This window comes from Lathyrus oleraceus, chromosome 3 (assembly GCF_024323335.1).
Source record: "Lathyrus oleraceus cultivar Zhongwan6 chromosome 3, CAAS_Psat_ZW6_1.0, whole genome shotgun sequence".
Classification (NCBI taxonomy): Eukaryota; Viridiplantae; Streptophyta; class Magnoliopsida; order Fabales; family Fabaceae; genus Lathyrus; species Lathyrus oleraceus.
The window spans coordinates 324807393-324824523 of NC_066581.1; the positions used below are offsets into that span (position 1 = coordinate 324807393).

The window sequence follows — 17131 nt, forward strand, 5'->3', positions numbered from 1 at the left end:
AATTTACACCCTATCATAACGGGTGTAATATGTATAAAAAACGGGTGTAAAATCTTCTTTCTGCACTAGTGGTTCAAGGTAGTATTAATTACAATTTTGTCAAAATTACCCCTAGATAATGATTGGAGAGTGAGAAAAAATAAAGTGGATGTAATAAATAATTAAGGGTATTATAGGTAAAAGAAGAATTATTGTTTGAAAAGTAATAATAATGATTAGCTTCCTTGGTATGTGTAAAAAATCAAAAAATGACACTTAAAAAGGAACGGAGGGAGTATATAACAGTTATGAAATTGGTCATCTTCTATGAATATGTTCTAAAAATGTATAGTTGTCATTAACAGTGTTTATGTGGTTGTAATGCTGCTGAGATGACTGTAATTTTGCTGAGATGTAATTGTTGTAAATTAATATTTATTTATTAGATAAAATCCTCTCATTTAAGCAGCATTGCTAAACCTGTGGAAAAGAGTTGATGCAAACGAATAATAGAAATGAAGGATTCGAGGGAGACGAACTCAAAAGCGAAGTATTGAACGTTGAGGTAAGTATCATTTTTCCTATGAAAATGCATTTGTTTTATTGAAGTCTAGGGTTTTGTATGTGGTCTCTTATAGCCTTTGAATTCTTTTGATCTTTTCACCATTTGCAATGTCTCCATCTAACCAACGAATCAAGCTCCTCTGAAGATGCTCGAACGTCTCCGTGTTCTAGAGTCGAATCTTCAGCGAAGGTTTTACTGTCATATAAATCGAATCGACATTTCTCTTGTGCATATAAGGCGACATATAAGACAATATTTTCAAGAAAAATTGAAGGAGAGACTTAGAAGATAGGTGAAAATGATAGGGAGGGGATGAGGTATATATAGAAAACCCTAAACAACGCAATAGCCACTGCATGTGGCGTATGCATAGCAACGCCTTGGTTTACTATTTAATGGGGACTCTTACTGTGACATGGATGTTCTTGGATATCAACTCAAAGCCAACTTTGAAGCCTAAATCATCTGGAGCGGAGGAAAGTGTCCCAAAATAGCAGAAATCATCTGCGAGGGTGGTTAATAATGTCTGCAACATTCCGATTTTCCAACTTCCCAAGTCTTGTGTCAAAGGGGATGTGATTGTAATTGTCATACTAGAATATGAGTATTATAAAGGGGTAGAGTCTTGCAGACACAATCTTCATAGGATAATTGTCTGACCAAAAGGTAATACTCCCTTAATTATGGTTGGTTTGTGCAATAAATTATCTAAATAAGGAAATCGATAGGGAGATGAGGTGTTACATCCTTGGGGAATTAGTACTTTGAATTTTCCTTTTCAACTATAGAAAATATCATAAGGGTTAAAGTTATGAGCTCGTGTTACATCCTTGGGGAATTGGATCATGATTTAATGTAATACCTGTCATACCCCAATTTTGTCTGAGCATTTTAAAATTTTCATACATTCGACTCTATTTTCAGTTTACATCACATGCATAGTATATCATGCATTTCATCATGAATAATACCTAAAATATTGACCAGAATAAATTTTCGGACATACAGTCAGACCGGTTGAGTCATTTCTCAAGTACATGTAAAATCAGCGGGTAAAAAGTCTCGAAATCAAGCTTGCAGACGTTAGTATTATTAATTTATGGTTCGCGTAGTTTGACCTGGTATGCTCGTTATATTTTTCGACGACTTTTTCTGTCGCATTTTGATCAGTCTATTCATGTTTAACCGGTCAAAATTAAATTAAACGTTGTATTTTTCTAAGAGTTTTATTTCGCGCTGACCATTTTAATGCATTCACTTTATTTTTTCGGGCACTTTTGCGCCCGATTTTTATTCATTTTTAGTCGTTTTATTTGTATCCCTTTGTCAAACTAATCAAAAAAATAAAATAGATTTTTTATACTTGCAGTTTAATTTTATCATGTTTACTTTAAGGTGTATGATTTTTTAGATTAATCGATTTAATTTCATTTTTATCTCATAAAAATTTCAAAAAAAGTTATTTTAGACATTTTAAATTATTTAACAATTTGTATTTTCTTGATTTCATCCTGATCGTTAAAATCTAATTAACTAATAGTGTACAAACATCATTCATATGTTTCTTTTCTAGTTAATCAAATAATATATATATATATATATATATATATATATATATCCCTGACACCTCTATTCTCTCTCATTAGCCAAATACACAAAACTGTCTCTCTCATTAGGATTTAAAGAAACAGAAAAAGATACTTTCATATTCTTTCCTACAAAAATACTCACTACAAAACTCGTCTCTCTCATTAGAATTAAAAGAAAAAGATCGAGCCAATAAGGAGGACACAAGTACATACTACAAAAATACTTTCATATTCTTTCCTCACTACACACGTTATCTCTCCACTCTCTGAGATTTTTCAAAAAAATAAAATAAAATAAAAAGATTCCTTCTTCTCCTCACGACAACACCTTTGTACCACATCATTCTTCATATCTCCTCCGCCTTCACTCACAATCGACAAAATCCTCTTCACCATCTCGATATACTCCATCCACCGCATCACATATCGTCATTTCGGATGTCCAAATCTCCTTCTTTTAAAATTACGTTGATGATATGGCAAATTGATGAATCTCTATTGAATGACAGTGTAAAATTACTTTACAGTATCAACTCACTATCTTTAATCTCTATTCAAAAGGGGAAAAAATATACGTCGACAGTGTAAAATAATTTTACACTGTCAACCAATCAACGACGTGCATCCAATCACATCACACTTTAATTTTAAAATTACGTTGATGATATGACAAATTGATGAATTTCTATTGAATGGTAGTGTAAAACTTTTTTACACTATTAGTGCACTGCCTTTAATCTCTATTCAAAAAGGAAAAAATAATATATATCGACAGTGTAAAATAATTTTACATTGTCAACCAATCAATGATATGCATCCCACCACATCACACTTTAATTTTAAAATTACATATGACAAATTGATAAATTTCTATTGAATGACCGTGTAAAACTCCTTTACACATGAGTACATTATCTTTAATCTCTATTTAAAAGGGAAAAAAGAATATACATTAATAGTGTAAAATAATTTTACACTATCAATCAACAACATAACGCTTGAATTTTAAAATTAAGTTGATGAATTTCTATTAATAATAGTGTAAAACTACTTTACATGGAGATTGAATCCAATAAAAATTTAAAATCCGATAAATAAAACTTAATTATTTTACATTAAATCTCATTTTAAATTTCGCGTGAAAGCTTTGCATTATATTGCTTGCTTTTCTCAATATAGACTTAACATATAATATACACCGTAAGGATAATGATTTGATTGTATATTTCTTTCCAATTTCAATTAACACAAATAAACTTATAAATGAACTTGTTGAAAAGTGAGATCAACTAAAATTTAATTAATAATTATTAGAAACACTCTTACAATATCAACACTCACAAAGATACATGCTATAAAAACTAAAAATATTGTAGCCAAAACTCAAAAAATTGCAGAAGATGCAAACTAGAAAATTTAAAGGTAAAGCCCAAGATTAAAGAGATCAATTTCTTTCCCCTTGGCTTGAACCGTCTCGGCTTCATCTTCGTCAGAAACTAACCAATTATAAGGAAGTTGAATTTTAGGCTCAAACTCATTGCCACTTCTGCTTTCTTTTACTTCCAAAACCTGTAAATCAAGATCAGTTCTTGGTCTCCATTCTTCTCCTTCCGCGTCTTCATTGGTTATGACACACAACCCCCATTCCTTAATAACCAAACCTTTGCATGCTTTGAATGTTATTTCTGCTCCTGTTTCTACAAAATGGCAGTGTTCTCTAGAGATAAATATCATCCAAATATAATTTCTACCTTGAACCTGGTTAAGTTCCAAATTCATTCGCATATCAAATCGTTCTTCAGTGTGTTCACTCTCAAAAGAAAGATAAAAAGGACATGGCAATGGCGGCGAAGAAGGTGATTCATGATTATGATTATGATTATTCGACTCAAACCTTACGCAAAAGAGAAAACCAACCCAATCAACACCGATAACCGAGCTATTTATCCGTACTATTGAATCCCCATTAAACCGATGAAGGAAGTGGAACAACAACTCTGAAAAAACACCATCTTTATACACACCATTAGTTTCCACATGCCAAGGAAAAATAATATCAAAGCCACATCGATAATGAAGAGGTTCCTGATAACAAGAACATAAAATACACTTATTTATATATTCGCATATCTAATTCCACTAAATTAAAATGAAAACAAGATAAGATAGAATGCGTACCTTAACGAGTCTTATTACCCAGGTAGTGAAGAGCCAATATATATATTGGTTCAAGATGAAGGGTTCACCCCAGTAGTAATTGGCAGAGTCAAAAATATATAATCCCGATCTATGATTACGAGATTCAGACGTTGTTTTAAAATATCTCCCCGCTAGATCTGATCGACCACTTTCTATCGGTAGCTCGGGAAAAGTTTGAAGCCGATGACAATGAGACAAGTTTAAATACGATAGATTGCGAAGATAACTCATGGTGGAAGGAAGTGTAGTAAACTTATTTCCTTGAAGATTTAGTCTTTCTAAACAGCTTAATCCTCCAATAACATCAGGCATTGTAGTAATATTGCAAAAACTCAAGTCTAAATAAACTAAAGATTGTAGAGGAGAAGTAGAAATTTGCCCTAGTGGCAGTTTGGTAAATTTAGAACATCCATAGAGATCTAGAGTTGTAAGAGATCTCAATATGTTAAACTCCTCTGGTAATCTAAATAGATTTTTGCACTCTCTTAAACTTAAGAATTTAAGCTTTTCAAGAGCTCCAATGGATTTATGAATGGTGAATAAACTTGCGCATCGATCCATGTCGAGATACTGAAGGAGTAGCATTTCAGTGAAGTCTGGAGTGTGTTTGAGTTTTGTACAATCAGAGAGACGAAGAACTCTCAGAGAGGTTCACTACAAGAAAAACTCCCCCCTGCCACATGATTATCACGTGGCAAAGGTGAAAATCACTTCACTAGTCAAAAATAGCGACGTGTTGATTCACGTCGCTGGAACGCGTGTGGCAACTTTTTGTGACGTGATAAACACGTCGCTAATTTGCCAAAGGCAAATCACGTCGCAACATTGTGAATTAACTTGCTTCTGCGCTTAAACTTTGCCACGTGATATTCATGACACAACTTTGCCACATGAATATCACGTCACAACATTTGAAAATGGATGGTATGTTGCCACATGAAAATCACGTGGCAAATTACCCACGTGATTTACACTTCACAACTTAAAAACAAAATTAAAATAAAAGATAAAATATATTGTTATTATTAAATTATATTATTAATAAAAGATAAAATAATTAATAAATAATAAAATATAGAATAATTAATAATTAAGTGAAATATTTTTAAATTAAAATTACACATATGAAAATGTATTATAAAAATAGCAAAGTAATTATTTATACAAAAATTAATATTTAAAACTAAATAAATATTACACATCAAATTCGTCGTCATCTTCATCGTCTTCACTTGTTCTTTGATTTTGATTTCTACTCATGGACTGCATAAATTGTCTCATTTGCTCCTCCATATCGTGTTGTCTTTTTTTCATTTCCTCTAATTCGGCCTTTAACGCCGCCTCACTAACTCGGTTCCATACTTCACCGGGTTAGAAACGAGGGGGAGGCAAGTCTGTTACTCTTATGCCTTTTTTGAAGTCATTCTTATTTCTTCGAAAGACATGATCTTTCGGTAGGAATCTGCGGTGACAGTCAAACCACGAACTTTTCCCCCCTTTTTCCAACGTGAACGCATGAGAGTGTTCCATGCAATGCGGGCATCCCATTTTTCCATGTGTCCCCCAACCGGACAACATGCCATATGCGGGAAAGTCGTTTATAGTCCACATCAAGGCTGCTCGCATAGTAAAGTTTTGTTTGCAAGATATATCATAAGTCCATTCTCCAATCCATAACCTCTTCAAATCATCAATTAAAGGTTGTAAATACACATCTATTCCAGCTTTTGGACTCTTTGGACCTGGAATGAGGCAAGTCAAAAACATGTATGGTTTTGTCATGCACATCTCAGGAGGGAGGTTGTAAGGGGTAACAATAACTGGCCAACAAGAATATCCACTTCCAGACGCTTGGACATATGGAGTAAAACCATCAGAGCATAGTCCAAGTCTGACATTTCTAGGTTCTGCTGCAAAATCAGGATGTATCATATCGAAGTGCTTCCATGCCGCACCATCAGATGGATGTCGCATTGTGCCCGAACTTGTTTGGTTTGTATGATGCCATGTCATTTGACTTGCACTATGCATTGAAGCAAACATTCTTTTTAACCTTGGTATGATCGGCAGATAAAACATGGACTTCACTGCCACATGTTTTTGCTTACGGTTAATGGCTTTACTGCGAACTTTGTATCTCGGACTCTTACAAAACTTACATTCCTCCAACGATCCATCATTAGTACCAAACTCATTATCGTAAAACAACATGCAACCATTAGTGCAACAGTCAATCTTTCTTACCTCTAAACCCAATTTCGACACCAACCTCTTTGCATCATAAAAACTTGTGGGAAGGTTGTCTTTCGTAGGAGTTGCGTCCAACATCATTTTTGCAAAGAATTCCAAACACTGGTCAGGAACATTCCAATTGGACTTGGCGGCCAATAATCTCACACACATCGATAATTTTGAGTCTGACGACCCTTCAAACAACGGCGTATTCATTTCTTGCAACAATTGATAAAATTTTTGAGCTTCCTCATTCGGCAACTCTTCCTGATCGAAGTCTTGAGGTTCATCATAGGTCACGTTAACCCCAAAAGCATCGCCAACCATGTCACTGATCAAACTAAATTCTTCCCGGTGTTCCATATGTGATCGACTGCTAGAAGCATGTGTAGTCGTAGTCCTTTGTACATTACTCGGCAACTGTTCTCCATTATATGTCCAAACCCAGTAATTTTTAATGAAACCCCTTCTCTTCAAATGACGTTCTACTTCCTCCGGGTCACTAATTATAGGTCTACATTCACATTTTAGACAAGGACATCTTACTCCTCCTTCGCTTAGACAACATTCTTGAGCGAAAGCCCATGTGATAAACCCTTTAACTCCTTCCTCAAAGTTCGGTTTAAGTCCACGTCTTCCTGGATACGTTCTATCGTACATCCAACTACGATAGTAATGAAAATATTCCATACTGCACATTTATAAAATCGTTACTATTTTAATTTCAAAAGTGATATTCCTCTATCGTCCAATTTAAAAATCGTTCTATCGTACATCCAACTAATTATTACGTACAATTTAAAAAAAATATATTATACTATTAATAAATATATAATATAACTATTATATACTTTATTGTTTAAACTAAACATATATTTATAAAACATATACCCTAATATGTGTTATTTAAAAAAAAAACATTTTAGACATACATATTATTCATACTAATTTTTTTTATAAACATATTTTTAATATAAAAATATATATGAAATTAATGTTTTGTTTTTTTATACATTATTTTAAACATAATATTAATAATACAACTTCTATTTATTTAGTTATCTAAATAATATATATACACACTTATCAATTTTTACTCAAAACACTAATCTATTATATTTTTTAAACTAACCATATTATCTAAATAATAATACAACTTCTATTTTTAGACATGATTCATATTACTTTTTCTAATAAACAAAATATTTCGTTTTTTTTTATAAATATTATTCTGTTTTAATATTTTGTTTAAAAAAAATTATATATTATATTTCTAAAAAATATAATGTGCACATATATAAAGGCATTAAATAGTTTCTAAACAAAGTAATATCAAAGTTTTAATATTTCCAAGCTTGACATGATTTTCTTTTGAAATTTATAATTTCTCTAGAAATAATTAAAAATGATTTTATAAATAGGGTATTAATAGAGAGGATAGTATTGGTATTAATAGTATATTATATAAAATCTATTTCTAAACTATAAAAATTTAATACATAAAATATTCTGTTTTTTTTGTATAATACATTAAATATATAATACATTAAATATTCTGTTTTTTTAAAACTATTATATATTATATTTCTAAACAAATTCTAAACAAATTCTGTTTTAATAATACATTAGGGTATATGTTTTATAAACAAATTCTAAACAAATTCTAAATATATAATACATTAAATTTCTAAACAAATTCTATTTTAATACATAATGTGCACAAAAACAAAATCCAGTCCAAACAAATTCGGTTTTAATACATAATAAGCACAACACATAATCCAGTCCAAACTCAATACATTTAACTAATCTGAAAATAATTAAAAAAAAAATTAAATTTCACAATTTTGAATATACCTGGATGAAGACTTTGAATCTGTTTGCTCCAAATTCTTGAATGAATAATTCACTCTTAGCTATTTCTTAAAAAAAAAATACAATAATTAAAATAAAATTCATATATATTAAACAGAAATGGGTTTAAGTTGAAATAATAAAAGTATTTACCTTTAAATTTCCAATTTCAAAATGGATCTGAAGCTTGAAGGAGAGAAATGGGTTGAAGGAACTTGAAGGGAAAATGGGTCTGGTGGAAGCTTGAAGAGGAAACGAAGAAGAATGAAACGGTGAAGGGAAGAGGGAGAGAAGAGGGAAGTTAAAGGAAAGGTTCCCACGTGGTAAACACGTCGCTATTTGCGACGTGATTTACACGCCACAAAACATTCAACGGTCATCTATAACGTCTCTCTGAACCCAGTACCCACATGCTTGTCACGTCGCTATTTGCGACGTGATTGTCATTTCGGAAATTAAATTACACCACATGTACCCACGTGATCAGCACGTCACTAGTTGCGACGTGAATTACATTTCACAAAACATTATTTGAATTTTAAATTTAAAATAGCGACGTGATCTGCATGTCACTACCAAATTTTAATTATTTTCATTTCCCCCCAACCTGAAAAGTTGTCATTCCATTTTTTTATTATATTTTACCTTTAGCCACGTGAAATTCACGTCGTAATTGGCATTTTTTGCCACGTGCATTTCACGTCACTAAATCACGTGGCTGCACAAAGTTATTCTTGTAGTGGTTAACCTTGGTGCAAAGCCGAAATCAAGGCTCACTAGATTGATACACTGTTGCAAACTTAAGAATACAAGTTTTGTAAGAACTCCTATCGACGGATGAACCGTCGATAAGTTTATGCATCCTGTAAGATCTAGCCGCTCAAGATTTTTCATACCTTCAAAGCATGGAGTTGTGATGAGATTTTTGGATTTGCTCAAATCCATCCTTTTTAAATAGGGGAGTTCCTGGCCAACAAACATTAGGATTAATCATCAATATGAAGAAAAACAACTATAATTATAATTATAATCTCTATCGATGTGCATATCAATATCAATGTCGGTGTTTGAAACTGACACTTTCGATGTGTGATTATCGTGATGTGTGTCCATAGTTGTTCAATGTTGCTATCAGGCATATTAAATTCTACAAGCTTATATGGATTAAAATTTGGCAAAGAATTGAAAGGGTAACCATTCCACAAAAGATAGCGTAGGGAATTAGAAAGAGATAAAGGTCTTTTGGAAAAAGGCGAATGATATAGTATCAGCACTTTCAAATTTCCCATTTTTGATAAATATGCACCGCTCAACTCATTGAATTTGGAGACCTCCTCTTCCTTTTGATTTATGATTATTGCTTCAGCTTTTATTGCTACCTGAAAAAAAAATAAGTGTGATAATATTATAAAAAATTCCCTCCGTTTTTTTATTATAAGTCATTTTCGACTTTTTACACGTATTAAAAAATGTAATAATTGTGATATGAAAAAGATAAATTATAAAGTATTTTACAAAATTGTACTTCATTAATGATATTAGAAAGACAAATTGATATAATTGAAAGAAGAGAGAATAATAAATATTTAAGGGTATAATAGGAAAAATAACATTAATAATTCATTGGTATTATAAAATGACTTATATTGTGGTACAAAATATTTTTTCAAAACCACTTATAATAAAAAACGGAGGTAGTATATAAATTAATGAACTATTGTAAATCAAATTAACATCGATCTATTTCTGGGTTATTTTTCTTCAAGCATATCTAGCCATGCATATTTTTTCGGCTTGGTCTCAAGCTCCAATCGACTATAATCTACTCCAAAACAGAATCTTATAGGTCGCGCCGCGAAAAATACCTAAACGCATCGCACATTCGAAGATACAATAGAGTCGTCACCAGACTTTATTTATTCTAAAGGAAAGAGAAAATATCGATAAAATCCAAGGAGAAGAGAAACAGGTAAGGAAGTCGGTTATGCAATGGGAGGTATTCCCTCACACTCGTTATACTCAACAGGAACTACTATGCTTGTTCTTCATGTGTATGGTTGTTGTTATCTGAAGATTACTTGTTATCGGTAATGGAGAGAAATTAGTGTCAAAAAAGAAAATAATTATTAATGTGTTCGTCAAGATTTCGAACCCTTGTGTCTACGTATCCTCATTTATGCAATAAGAAAGTCAAAGATTCGTAGTTCCGGTCACAAAATGGAATACTTGTTGATTGTTTTTAGTGGACAATGTTAACATTGCGTTCTAATGGTTAACTTTGCTTGTAAGCTCACGTCATGGGAGGCTTAAGTGTTTGTTTATTTGTGATAGAATAGATGCACTTGGATCATATTCTAGTGTTGTGTAACTGAATTGTGCTTTTCGATGCCAAAGTTAGTTGGTTAGTTGTAATTGACTTTTGATAGTTGGTCATGTTCAGTTAATTGGATTGAGTTAGTTGATTGACAATGTTAGGTTCAGTTGGCTCAAAGTGATGAAATCAGGTTTAGTTAGATGAGTGGTTAGTTCAGTTCACCCTTACTTTGCTCGATTTTATTTGGTCTGTTGTGAATTATTGTGTTGCTCTACAGATTGTATCAAATATGTTCATGGTCATGTGGCTGGTGTATGGTAAGTTATGTCATGTTGTTGTTACAATTGTAATGCAAGTTATGGTTTGTTATTCATAACCTTGTGAGTGATTGTAGGGTTTTATGTTGAATATGGATGGCTAAGCTTGTTGTAGAATTGTTGACTTGGCTAGCAAGGTTTGCAATGAGTCTGTTTCCATTTGGTTTTGCAATGGTGTGTTACAATGTTGTTTCTGTTCTGAATTGTTGTTGGATGATGTAGGTTGGTTGATGTTTGCATTGCTTGGCATGTCTCCTTATGAGAGGTTTGTTGACATGGTTTGCAATGGTGAATGGCATGAGTTGCAGGCTGGTTGGTTGCTACAGGATGGCTTGCTCACTAAAGGCTGCTTGATGGTGTTTGCAGTTGATGTTTGGTAAGTTGCTCATGATGTTGTTTTGTTCACTCTTGCTGCATTGCATTACCTTAAGTTATGGTTGTTTGGATTGATGGATATGCATTGTTATGGTATGCTAATGGTCATGAACATGTATGCTTGGAAATGATATGGCATGTTTTGGATTGGTATGTTTGAATGTATGTGGTGTGCTATGACCTTGTGTTAAGTGAATTGTTATTTCTAGTTTTGGTTGCTTTTTTGTAGGCATGGCATGATGAACATGGTTGGCCAAGGGTGACTTGCAAATGAAGAAATCATGATGGACATAAGAAAACATGTATTTTGAAGAGGAAGGATGGCAAATGGGGTTAGGTTAGGTCTTAGGATAGTCAAGGGGGTCAATTGACTTTTGTCAACTGGTTGACCAAAAAGTCAATTGTTGACCAAAAGTCAACTGTTATAAAAATTGTCAATTTTGTAATTTAGCACATGCATGGACTTTGAATGTAATTGTATGAAACTATACTTGGTTTGAAAAATGAATGAAACTGATTAGTTGAAATGGATGGTATGAAAATGAACCATTGAATTGTACTGAAAATGGACCAATGAAAATCCCAAGATACATGTACTTGAATGGCCAACCACTAAGGCACGCATTAATCAAACCTAATTCCCACAAACTTGCATGTATGATTAAGAGAATATGAATGACAAAACTTGAATGCATCAAAGACCAATGTATAATCCACCATGGAATTGAAAATGAAATGAATGGAAATGAAATGGACTTGAGTGAACAAACCCATATGGCACAAATGACCAATGGATTAAGGACATCGGCATGAACCCATGGGCAATGAGACTTGTATGATGAATCAATGGACACATGGACAAACCAAGAACTAGCAATGACCAGATGAAATGACCACGAACGGGACAAATGGAAGTTGTGATGCCATGAGAATGGGCTTGGACCAATGGATGCCCTTAGGCAATAAATGAACATGCACAATGAATGATAGTGAATTAGATGAAATTAGGGTTAGATGCACATACTATGAAGGATAGCCACAATTAGAGTTTTGGTTTACCAAGATGATACAAATGAATCTTCAAAACAAAACACACAGAAAAAGATATAAAGGTGCAAACACATTAGGCTTTGGCTTGGTTGAGTAACCTCAAGTTGCTAGGAAACCCTAGCTTTCACTAGGTGCACACAATTATGCCTTTAATCCAAGATACTTGTCCTTTTGTCTTGAACAATGCCAATGTAAGTGAAATGATTGAATATGAGTATGCATATGAATTAGGGTTATGGACCAAGATGAACATTGTGAAAGGTAGAGTAAGAGAGCTCTATTAAAAAGCTCTAGATTTTTTATACCTAGACCCCCTTCCTATTTTGGTCTACAACCCCTTTGCTAGTTCACCCAATAAATAGTTTTCCTATCTTCTGAACCGTACCAGATAAAATTGATTAGAACTTTGTCGATCTTTTTTAAGACTTTATCCGGGGCCTTATAGAAAGATAAAGTGTATAGAGGTTTATAATTTAGGACTAAATTAATCAAGGTCACCCTCCCTGCTAGACACAAGAATCTACCTCTCCAAATTGACAATTTTTTCCTCACTTTGTCCACCACTGAGTTCCACAAACTTACTTTTCTAGGATTGTCTCCCATCTAAATTCCCAAGAATTTGAAAGGTAATGTATGCCTACACCAACTCGGGAAAGAAGAAGATGCCTGCAAGAAAGATTATCCCACATTTACCTCATAAATCTTTCTCTTGAAGAAATTAACACAAAGTCCTAATATCAATTCAAAACCTCTTAATAAAGCTTTCACACTCCAAAGGCTACACCAAGATCCCCCATACAATAACTGTGTCATCTGCAAATTGAAGGATTTATATACCCATCTCTTTTAGTGCCAAAATCACTTAAGCACGTGGTACCTTACCATATTAAAAATTCAAAACGCAGCGGAATTTTAAAAAAAATCTTCTTTAGTGATCCTTACGAATGGGCATGATCAGTGATAGAATCGTTACCTCTTGTGACGATCAAAACCTTTGATGCAGATCTACGGAGCGATCACGAACGTTGAACGATGACAACGCCTCTACTCAGTCCACACGAACGGATTCCTTCAATCTCAGTGCTAGCTGCTACGAATGAAGGCTCTGTGTGTGTGTGTGTGTGTGTGAGAGAGAGAGAGAGAGAGAGAGAAACGAAATTACAACTACACAAATGCTTCCGCACAAGGGTTCTATTTATAGAACCACTTGTGTGGGCTGCAAGCTAAAAGGCCCACTTAAGTGTATGTGACCCATATCTTATAATATGCCAAAATCACTTAAGCGCGTGGTACCTTACCATATTTCGTATTCTACTTAAGCACACCGTACCTTACGATGTCCTACAACTCACTTAAGTGCATCGTACCTTACGGTGTTCCTTAGTTACTCTATCTCTCATCAATCCGTCCTTTTGTGTGTGACCCTGTAGGTTTTCGCGGCATTGGCAATTATATTAAATCACGTATTTAACATAATAAACAGTGAGCGGTATCTAGCAACACATCACTGCTACCCAAGACACGAAAATGTCATGTGATCTGACAAATCCTTTTGTGATAATACTTATGTGTACAATTACCCTTTTGCCCTTATGTCTATATTGAACACAAGGCATAGACAATGTCATCCTTGTCCAGTCCAATATTGGGCCCATAGACATTTATCCTGTTATGCAGGATGGGCAAATTCCATCTAGGTCACTCATGTCCCTTAGCATGCTTCGTGGAGTATCCATCAACTGTCTTTATGGTCATCCAGTTACGGACAATGTTTGATCAGCAATAAGACACTCGACTCTACATCTAAGGTCCAGGTTGAATGGTGGTATGCACCATTATCACCATGAGAATTATGACACTTTGCATAACATTCTATATAGTATTCTCATAGCGGGTCAATCCAGTATAAATATTACTCTTAATATTCATACCTATGTTTAAGACTTGATAACTCCTTATCCATGATCCATGAGATGTGATCATCAGTCTATATACATAATAGTCTTAATGCTTTAATGTTATCTCACTTCACAATAAGGCTTGACTACAGATACTTTAAGAATAGTGTCCTTATGTTTAATGTGATCTCATGATTAAGTTACATTTGATACATTAAACGGACTAACTATTCTAGGGACTTTATTAAACAACCATAATAAAGAAAAAATGTTTTATTATTAATAAATAATTCGATACAAGTATCAAAAGTATTGACTTCTAGGGCTTACACCAACAAAAAATTCTTGAGTTAAGCTTGTGTAAAAGTTTTGTTTGTTTAATCAAGGTCTTGTTAAAGATCAAATCTGATTTTAGTGAAACTCTTAAGAGGAAATTCTTAGGGGCAGAAGTAGTCCAAGTGGTTAGGAAGAACCTATATAAATCTCAGGTGCATTATATTTAACACTTATCTCTTTATTTTTCATTAATTATTTTATTTTCGTTGTGTCTCTCTTTATCTGCATCATCCTTCTATCTTATTTATATCCTCTAACATAACAATTTTTTAAAAGTAAAAGATTTTATAAACTAATCACAAAACTTGAATATAACAATTCAACCTCTATTTTGTCTAGAGTCACTTGGTCAACACGTGACATGTTTCCCATAAAAACACTAGAAAGAATACCAAGAAGAGGAAGTAAGTTGTAATGATTCTTATTTATAAGGGCTCTTGAAACCATGGAAAGAAAAATCTTAAATGTCATATATGAAGAAAAAAAATGATAACAAAGGACCACATATGATTCGTTAAAGGTTCTTCGTACACAAAATCACCACACAACCTTTCCCATGTCGTAATCATCACACTTGAGTTTAGGGGCAAAAACATTAAACACGTCTCAAATCTAGAATTCCTAGGGACAACTAAATTAAGCATGTGGCAACACAATATACCGAGAGTCAGGGATTAATTGACCAAAGTATGGGCCAGTTTGTTTTAGCTTTAAAAAAATGGATTTTTTCTTTGTATTTTTGAAAATGGATTCTACAAAAATGTTTTTCAAAATATTATAAGTTTTTCTAAATTTATTTTTTATAAATTAAAAGATTGAATTGTTCATTCTATAATATAAATATACATTATTGAAGATCAAAACATAGTCAAAATCACAATTTTTTTAAAAAGTTGTATCTTAAAAATGATTTTTATGAAAAGCTATTTGAAATAGCTTCAAAATTAAGTGATTTTTTGAAAATTTGATATCCAAAAAAAGTTTCTATAAAATGATGAAATACCTAAAATAATATTTTAAGAATAACTATTCAAACCAAATTTTCATTTGAAGTTTTTATAAAAAAAAAATTTGTAAATTTTTTTCCACTAAAATATATAACACTATAAAAAATCATTTAAAAAAAAACAAAACAAACGGGCCATATATAATGCCCTCAGTTAAAGTATGGTACATAAACAAGAACTTTTAACATTTGTCATTTCTTATGTTTGTCCAACACATAAGGTTATGTGTCCTTCAAATCTTAGAACCCAACTATAAAGTCTAAAAAGGTTCCAAAACTTAGCTACGGATTATTGTAACACTAAGTGCCTCTAGCTTTCGATTGTTACTGACTTGTGGGTTTGAGTATTTGCTCTTTTGAATCAGAGCATCAGGATTCAAAACCATCAATGGAGGTTTCCATTTGGTCTTTTTCAGACCACATAATATTCATTTTTCTATTTATACATTAAAACTTGGGTTAACAAAAACAAAAATAATGGAAATGTAAAATATATATAGAGATTTAACACCATTTTTATCATGAGACAAGAGGGAAAGAGATATTACCGGTTGTGTAGTCATGGCATCATAGAAATCACTGTAAAGCCACAATCTAGTCCATAAGCTTGGCTCAGGATGTTGTTCTCGAACAATTTGCTTCCCCAACACTTGTAACATTTTGTGCATATAAATCTCCTGGTTTCTAATGGTTATGAATGATTTTTCAGCAATAAGTAAAATTCCAATATCAGGCTGCAATCCACAAGCATGTAGAATTCTCTTTACAAAATCTTCCCTCTCCCCATCAAAGAAGCAAGCAATGTGCAAGAATATTTCTCTCTCTCTTGCTTGTAGTCCCTCAAAACTTGATTGAAGAACTTTCATAATACCACTTTCTGGATTATTCTCCAACCCTTCCAAGGTAGCTCTCCATTGGCTCGTATTTCTCTTATACAAGAAACACCCCATTACTCTAATTGCTAATGGAAGACCTTGAGCATATTTTAGTATCTTAGGAATAAGTTCTGCGTAATCACTATTTGAATAATCACTTTTAAAGGCTTTTCTACATAGAAGTTCCCGAGCATCATTGTCATTCATCAACCCAATCTCGTGAATTGTGTCCGCTTCATACAGTTCAAGAATATGCACATCTATTGTGGTTATGATTACTCTACTTCCAGGACGAAGCATTTTAAGATTTATGTTCAACTCAAGTAGTTGATCAACATCGTCAAGAACTATAAGGACCTTCATGTTGTATAGCCTTGTTATAACTCCAGATATTTGAGAAGGACTGTATCCTTCTGAAAAAGAATCCTTTATCGTTTGATGGATAATCTGTTTCTGTACAGAAATAGCGCCACCATCTTCATAACTTTTGCTAACGTTTTCAATGAAACAAGAAGCATCAAATTGGTATGAGATTCTGTCAT

At 33.0% G+C, this 17131-nt stretch overlaps 1 protein-coding gene across 1 annotated transcript in view; it reads right to left on the reverse strand.

The window, feature by feature from the left end:
- Positions 1-3549: 3549 nt before the first annotated feature.
- LOC127131100 (disease resistance protein RUN1-like) overlaps positions 3550-17131 on the reverse strand; it is a 14646-nt gene continuing 1064 nt past the window's right edge. Inside the window, 6 exon segments of the mRNA XM_051060034.1 lie at positions 3550-4218; positions 4312-5005; positions 9167-9388; positions 9520-9797; positions 16263-16717; positions 16787-17131. The exon segment at positions 16787-17131 is cut by the window's right edge and continues 221 nt beyond it. Of these exon segments, the coding sequence (XP_050915991.1) occupies positions 3550-4218; positions 4312-5005; positions 9167-9388; positions 9520-9797; positions 16263-16717; positions 16787-17131 (2663 nt within the window).